The 8,396-nt window shown below is 40.9% G+C and overlaps 1 protein-coding gene across 1 annotated transcript; it reads left to right on the top strand.

Annotated features, from left to right (window-relative positions):
- Positions 1 to 1,208: 1,208 nt before the first annotated feature.
- Positions 1,209 to 6,551, top strand: tuba1al.L (tubulin alpha 1a like L homeolog). Its single transcript, XM_018235706.2, has 4 exons — positions 1,209 to 1,837; positions 3,094 to 3,316; positions 4,076 to 4,224; positions 4,384 to 6,551. Exons 1-4 carry the CDS (start codon positions 1,727 to 1,729, stop codon positions 5,350 to 5,352), a joined length of 1,452 nt encoding a protein of 483 aa, XP_018091195.1. The 5' UTR covers positions 1,209 to 1,726; the 3' UTR covers positions 5,353 to 6,551.
- The last annotated feature ends 1,845 nt before the right edge of the window (positions 6,552 to 8,396 follow it).

Below are 8,396 nucleotides of genomic sequence, written 5' to 3' on the forward strand. Positions count from 1 at the left end.
AACTACATTTCCCAGAATGCATGCACAATAATGCTGACAGTTGTAGTTATGTAAAGGCTGACTCCCATCATGCTCCTTCTCCTTGTTCATGCATTCCATACATTGTATATATTTGACTGATCTAGTGCACAGATGCTGGCAAAAGGAGATTTGTTTCCCTGCACAGTGAGCTAACTTAAAGGGATACTGTCATGGGGAAAACAAAATCAGTTAATAGTGCTGCTCCAGCAGAATTCTGCACTGAAATCCATTTCTCAAAAGAGAAAACAGATGTTTTTATATTTAATTTTGAAATCTGACATGGGGCTAGACATATTATCAGTTTTCCAGCTGCCCAGTCATGTGACTTGTGCTCTGATAAACTTCAGTCACTCTTTACTGCTGTACTGCAAGTTGGAGTGATATCACCCCTCCCTCCCCCCTCCAGCAGTCTAACAACAGAACAATGGGAAGGAAAACAGATAGCAGCTCCCTAACACAAGTTAACAGCTGCCTGGTAGATATAAGAACAGCACTCAGTAATAAAATCCAGGTCCCATGCAACACATTCAGTTACATTGAGTAGGCAAAACAACAGCCTGCCAGAAAGCAGTTCCATCCTAAAGTGCTTGCTCTTTCTGAAAGCACATGATCAGGCAAAATGACCTGAGATGGCTGCCTACACACCAATATTAGAACTGAAAAAAATACACTTGCTGGTTCAAGAATGAAATTTTATATTGTAGAGTGGATTATTTGCAGTGTCAACACTGTAATTTAGAAATAAAAACTACATCATAAAAATCACAACAGAATCCCTTTAATAACTAGGGGTGCACAGTGATCATCTGACCAAGAGAGTTTCCTGTTAGTAAGGTTTAAATGACAGGTGGAATTCTTTGGTGGGAGGACTTAAACTAGATCCCAAGTGTTTAAGACTGGCCTGTCCAATTGATACCTGCAGAGTCAGGCACCAAAAGGAAAGGAGGACAACACTTTTTATTGCAGTAGGAGAGAAGGATAGACCTTTGTCAGTCTCCGTTTTATTGCAGAAGAAGAGGAGCAAAGCGCTTCATGCACTTTTGTCTTTTTATAGCTCGTTGCACAGATGCTGGAAAAAGAAGATGTATCCCTGCATGGGGAGCTCAATAACTATGGATGCACAGTGATCTTCTGACCATGAGAGTTTCCCAGAGACTAGTAAAATGGGCAGCCAGAGGTCCCAGTGAGGAGTGTTAATATTGCTAATGCCCAAGTGGTTACCTCCAGAGTTCATTGGGCATTGTGTGGCCAAATAAAAGGGTCATATTTGCAATCCACAGGTGATGGATCTGCCTAGATTCTGCATGTGATTCAATCATTGACATACAGGCTGACTTGGCCCCCACATGGTGACGTCTCCAAATAAGTGGGTCTTCTCCTGTAGTACCAGCTTAATATTGAGCATCTGGCAACCACTCAGAAATTACCTATATCATCCAGCCAGACCATATCTGTAAATCTTGTTTTAGTGGTGCAGAAACCCAGCTCTGAGTATTATCAGGAGAGTTTTTCTGTTTCCCCTAGTATATAGCTTCTGAGGCAAGATCTCACTGTACCTTGAAGGGGCACTGTCTGTTTTAGGGTTAACAAATCTAAAATGTTTAGCCCTGAATGAGATGTATTTTGTCCATGCCCATAAAGCAGCATTTTTTGCAGTTGATGTGACATTGGAAGTGGAAACTTTGTATCAAGCTGTACCACATAAATGCTTTGTATTATTGTCCTGGGGCCATTCCTACACTGGGCATCTCGTTGCAAGGCTATATCTCTGTATCAGGCATCAGCTTCCTCTTCAATGGCATCAGCCTCATCCCACGTAAGGAACCTCATTTCATTCTGTCTATTTATTGTAAGGATTCTAAACTACATTTACCGACATTCACTCACAGCCAGATAAAGGGACTATTTCAAGTAATTATCATAGGCTTCCTCCTGCTTGTCTTATTTTTTTAATATTTCTTTTATAGCAACTGTGGTACAGTCAGGGACTTTTTTTAGTTGTGAAGTGATGATGACCTCAGACAAAACAGACTTTACTCTCGTCATCTAGGCCTACTGTCTCCATGTTGCTCTATTATCGCCATCTTGTCCTACTCTCTACATCTTGCCCTGCTGTTGCCATCTTGCCCTGCACCCCCCCTTGCCCTATTGTCACCGTCATACTGTCACTATTCCACACTACTGTTACCATCTTGTGAGGTCTGGACTGAGAATCAAAATAGGCCCTGACATTTAAGGTACACAGGCCCAAACAGCCCCCACCAGCCCAATAAACAGTGTCAGTGTCTATGGCATCTTACAGCAGCCCCTCTGGCATTTGCCAGAACCCACAGATTGCCAGTCCAGGCCTGCATCTTGTCTTACTGTCTCCATCTTGTTCTACGATCTCCATCTTGTCCTACTTTCCACATATTGTCCAATTGTCTCTATCTTGTCCTACTGTTACCATATTGCCTTACTCTAACTATCACTCACTACTGTTACCATCTTGTATTATGTACAAGGCCTGGCAAGGACCTGAGATGCCCAATCATCATGGCATTATTAGTGCTTACTGCACTTACTCCACTGAGTTGCATGTACTCTGTATATCATTTATGCTGTTCTGAGCTAGATTGAGATGCATTTTTGTGCATTTTTAAGGGATGCATTGAATATCGGATTTGGCCAAATCAAAGCCATTTTCAACAGGATTGGAATTCAGCCAAATCCAATTGTCTGGCCAAAACAAATCTGAACCCTTTAAATCATGTGATATTAAATACATTTGCTGCATGTGTGGTTCTTTTTAGCCCCTCTGTAGTAGGATTTGGCCTTGGTTTGGGAGTTGGTGCATCCCTTGCATTTATCCTTGGTTAATATTACATTAGGGTTATACCCTTTCATCAAAGACCATATCCACTAACACTTTATTTTGATACAACTGGACATTCTAGTTCAGATTCATGGGACTGCTCAAGGTTGATTTCTCAGGAGAAAATAACATGCTTACTGTTAAAGGCACAAACAACTTTAAATCCAAATTTATTCTGAAATTGAGCCACACAGATAACTTATCATTTCCTGCTACAGAGGGAGGTCATTTCATTGCACGTGGGGCAGGCAGGCGTGCAGATTGGCAATGCATGCTGGGAGCTTTACTGCCTGGAACATGGGATCCAACCAGACGGGCGATTAATCAGTGATGAAATCATCAGCAAAGGGAATGAATCTTTCAGCACCTTCTTCAGTGAGACCAGTGGGGGGAAATATGTACCCCACGCAGTATTTGTGGATCTGGAGCCAACTGTCATAGGTGAGTAAAAGTCTTGATCAAATTGGTGAAAAGTGTTGGGGCACCACCAGAGTTTCCATCTCTATGGTGTTTTATTAGCCCAACCAACAAAACTTATAGAATGGCAATGTTATTTACAGGGAAGGTATAGAAATGATAAACTAAGGCTGTTATCTTATATCTCCCAATGCTCTCAAATCATTGACTGCAAATGGGTGGTGATTAGCACAAAGTGGGTAGGTTTTCTGGTGGCCAGGAATGCCTGGGCATAACTGTGTGATGCATAAATGGTCCTACTATATAATATTCAAATGAAGTGGGTTGTTATTCTTTTTTCAGGTAAGGTGGCAACTTCCTTTGGATTCCTGTATGCATGTTCTTTTCACTGGGGGTCTAAGGAAAATCCCTGGTAATAACCCAAGCCCTTGCCAGTTTGCCCCTGTTATTAGTACTCCTGAGCCTAAAAACTTAGGAGCATGGGTAAAACATAAAGAATGACCTATTGGTTAATATTTTAGATCTTTTGTAACAGGTTTGGGTAAGGGTGATAAACGGCTGGCCTTAATTGTTTCTGTACAGTCAATGGTGGCTCATTGAGCAGGAATGTTATCTAGACTTCATTTTCTTTAAACTCACAGAAAAATCCTAAAATGTTTTAGTTTTAAAACTTGCAGAGGTCCCTTCTCAGCCCCACAACACCTACACCAGTTGCACCAAATTTAGCTTCACCCCTGGAGTTCTAATTGTTGCTATTTGAAAAAGATAACATTTTCCTTACAGATGAGGTAAGGAAAGGGGCTTACCAAAAACTGTTCCACCCTGAGCAACTCATAACAGGCATGGAAGACGCTGCCAATAACTACGCACGTGGTCGTTACACTATTGGGAGGGAGATTGTTGACCTTGTGCTGGAAAGAATCCGCAAGATGGTAAGTCCTATGTCACTTATTGTGACCTGGCCATATGTTTCCAGAGCATAAAAAGGGCCCACTGTGGCATAGTTATAAATAGGTGACTATTACCTGTAAAGTAGAGGTTTTCAGAGGTTGTGACTGAATTTTTTGACTATGAATTGTGTCTTCTCTTAGGTAGATCAATGCACAGCATTGCAAGGTTTCCTCATCTTCCACAGTTTCGGGGGTGGCACTGGCTCTGGATTCACCTCCCTGCTAATGGAATGTCTCTCTGCTGACTATGGAAGAAAGTCCAAGCTGGAATTTTCCATCTATCCATCTCCAAAAATGTCTACAGCTGTGGTAGAGCCCTATAATTCTGTTCTTACCACCCATGCAACCCTGGATCATTCTGAATGTGCCTTCCTGGTAGACAATGAAGCCATTTATGACATATGTCAAAGGAACCTGGACATTGAACGTCCAACTCACACAAACCTGAACCGTCTGATTGGCCAGATTGTGTCATCAATCACAGCTTCCCTCAGATTTGATGGAGCTCTGAATGTGGACCTGGCAGAATTCCGAACTAATTTGGTGCCTTTCCCTCGTATCCATTTCCCTGTGGTTTCCTATGCTCCGGTTATCTCTGCTGAGAGAGCTTACCATGAGAAGCTTTCCATAGCCGAGATAACAAGTGCTTGCTTTGAGCCTGCCAACCAGATGGTAAAATGTAACCCCCATAATGGTAAATACATGGCTTGTTGTCTGCTCTACCGTGGTGATGTGGTGCCCAAAGATGTCAATGTTGCCATTGCAAGCATTAAATCCAGACGCACCATCCAGTTTGTGGACTGGTGTCCAACTGGTTTTAAGGTTGGTATCAATTACCAGCCACCAACTGTGGTTCCTGGTGGGGATCTGGCCAAGGTGCAGCGTGCTGTGTGCATGATGAGCAACACCACTGCCATTGCTGAGGCCTGGGCTCGTCTGGATCACAAGTTTGATCTCATGTATGCCAAGCGTGCCTTTGTGCACTGGTATGTAGGGGAGGGAATGGAGGAAGGGGAGTTCTCTGAGGCCCGTGAGGATATGGCTGCCCTGGAGAAGGATTATGATGAAATTGCTAGTGAATATGTGGAGGAGGATGGAGAAGAAATCTAATTTAGTAATTACAATGCAATAATATTCATACTGTAGTTTGTGGCTAACAACCCTGATTTATGTTCTTTTCTTGTTGTATTAGACATGGCATGGGGGTAAAGTTAGTTTTCCTACCTACAAGAAATTACATATTTGCAATATACATAATTTTTTTTTAGCTTTCAAGATATTATTTGTTTTTTGCTGTGTATTTCAACTGACTGGAAACAGTCTGGACTGGAAGACAATCATTTCAACATTAAGTTACTAACAAAAAGAAGGTCTTGTGATGTCGTAGTGCTTAAAACTGACCAGTACTGCACCAAGTGACTCTTCTCTAATGTTGAAAATTAAAAAAAATTTAAAGCAGATATTTATTATACGAGTAAAAATTGTATAGACCTTGGGGAAAACAAAGCACTGTACCACCATCTTGCCTACCTTTCCCAGGTGTCGACTTGCACATGCAAAGTAAACTTTATAGATTCTGCACCAGGATATCTGGCGGTGCAACATATTGCCATCCTAGTGAATCAGGGTTTCCTAGACCTCTGTGGACAGGCAGCCTGTTGCTGAACAAAGTCATGACCCACAATAAGTAAAATACAATAGGTTCAGTTTGACTGAATTAGAACCAATAATGGCTGACTTGGCATATAATAAAGTGTGGAACTGAAAGGCAATACTAATCAATTTCAGGATGTGCAGTGTATGTATGTTAAAGGAACAGTAACACCAAAAACTGAAAGTGTTTTAAAGTAATGAAAATATCATGTAGTGTTGCCCTGTGCTGGTAAAACTGATGTGTTTGTTTCAGAAACACTACTATAGTCCATATAAACAAGCTGCTGAGTAGCAATGGCGGAAATTGAAAAACGGCTATATGGCACAGGATAAATAATGGATAACAGATAAAATTATGTTCTACAGAGCTTATCTGCTATCTGCTGTGTAACCTGAGCCTTTTCTCCTTTGAATGGCTGCCCCCATGGCTACACAGCAGCTTATTTATATAAACAATAGTAAGTATTCTGAAGCAAACACACCAGTTTTACTAGTGCAGGCCAACACTACATTATATTTTTATTACTTTAAAACAATTTCATTTTTTGATGTTACAGGTCCTTTAAAAGCATTAACAATATATATTCCTGTCCTGTTGACTTGAAATAATAAACATTTTCTGTGAATGTCTACATTTTTTATGGGGGCAAAAAGAACAAAACTTTGTGGTGTTTTTCCTGGGTGAAGTTCATGTGGGAGGGTTTGGAGGGGAACTAGCAAACTAGAAAGGGCCATTATATTTTGTTTTGTAGTTGTCAATTTTATTCACCCTACAGAAACAATACGAGATAATGTATAACTAGTTTCCTCTTTCTTGTTTTCCCTAGCTTCTATGAATGTGTTACTGGCTCTGCCTTCCATTGAACATTATTTGTACTGTTATAATGACCTCCCAAACAGTCACAGTTATGGGAACTAGGGATGCACTGAATCCAGGATTCGGTACGGGATTCGGCCAGGATTCGGCCTTTTTCAGCAGGATTCAGATTCGGCCGAATCCTTGTGCCTGGCCGAACCGAATCCTAATTTGCATATGTAAATTAGGGGCGGGTAGGAAAAATAACATGACTTTTCATCACAAAAGAAGGATTTTTTCCACTTTTTCCTTTCCTACCCCTAATTTACATATGCAAATTAGGGTTCGGATTCAGTTCAGTATTCGGCCGAATCTTTCACGAAGGATTCGGGGATTCGGCCGAATCCCAAATAGTGGATTCGGTGCATCTCTAATGGGAACAACCAACTACAGAACAGGGATAACCAATAAACATAAGTTAAGCCCTAGCTCATAACAAGGATACATACTGTATATACAGAAACATTGTGATAACAATCACCTGGCTATAGTTCCAGGGGTATTCAGGGTACAAATCAGGACTCATCTCAAATCTCACCCTAACCGGCCTTCAGGCTGGGCCCCCTTAGCCCATAACAAGGCTACAGATATATAGAAATATTGGGGTAACAGTCATGCTGCAATAGTTTCAGGGGTACCTGGGAACAAACAAGTACTCACATTTCAAACTAACTGGCCTTCTGTCTGGGCCCCTGAATTCATAACAAGGTTACAGATATATAGATAAGCTGGGGTAACAGTCACCCTGCTATAGTTTCAGGGGTACCCAGGGCACAAATAACCACTCACCCCAAATCGCACTCTAACTGGCCTTTGGGCTGAACACCCTTAGCTCATAACAAGATTTGTGGCTTTTCAACTTTATGATCATAACTTTGTAACTAAAAAACCCCTGTTTTTGTAAACACATGCACTTGCATTTATACTGAATTGCTTATGAGACAGGGGCCCAGGGAAGTGCATTGTAAGTAGCACTTCCATTATACTTAAATATACTTTGATTTAGCCTTATGAGTGCTTCCACAACCCCCCAATTTTGTACAAATTACTTATATAGGTAATTAAAGGAACAGTAACGTCAAAAAATAAAAGTGTTTTAAAGTAATGAAAATATAATGAAGTGTTGCCCTGCACTGGTAAAACTGATGTGTTTGCTTCAGAAACACTACTATAGTTTATATAAATAAGCTGCTGTGTAGCAATGGGGGCAGCCATTCAAAGGAGAAAAAGCTCAAGTTACACAGCAGATAGCAGATAAGCTCTGTCTGTCTACTGGTGTTATCTATTATCCATTATTTAACCTGTGCCATATAGCCGTTTTTCAATTTCCGCCATTGCTACACAGCAGCTTTTTTATATGAACTATAGTAGTGTTTCTGAAGCAAACAGAACAGTTTTACCAGCACAGGGCAACACTACATGATATTTTCATTACTTTAAAACACTTACATTTTTTGGTGTTACTGTTCCTTTAAACACAAAGTAAGCGAAGACCCTCCTTATTTTTACAAAAGATTACATGCAGAAACATTAAACATGGGGCCCTGTTGGCACTTTGGTAATAGCAGGATTTAATGAAAGAGAAACAAAATTTTCTAAAGACAATGTTTGCACCAGGGACATAGTAACAGACCCCAAGAACATT

This window comes from Xenopus laevis, chromosome 9_10L (genome assembly GCF_017654675.1).
Source record: "Xenopus laevis strain J_2021 chromosome 9_10L, Xenopus_laevis_v10.1, whole genome shotgun sequence".
In the NCBI taxonomy this organism is placed as follows: Eukaryota; Metazoa; Chordata; class Amphibia; order Anura; family Pipidae; genus Xenopus; species Xenopus laevis.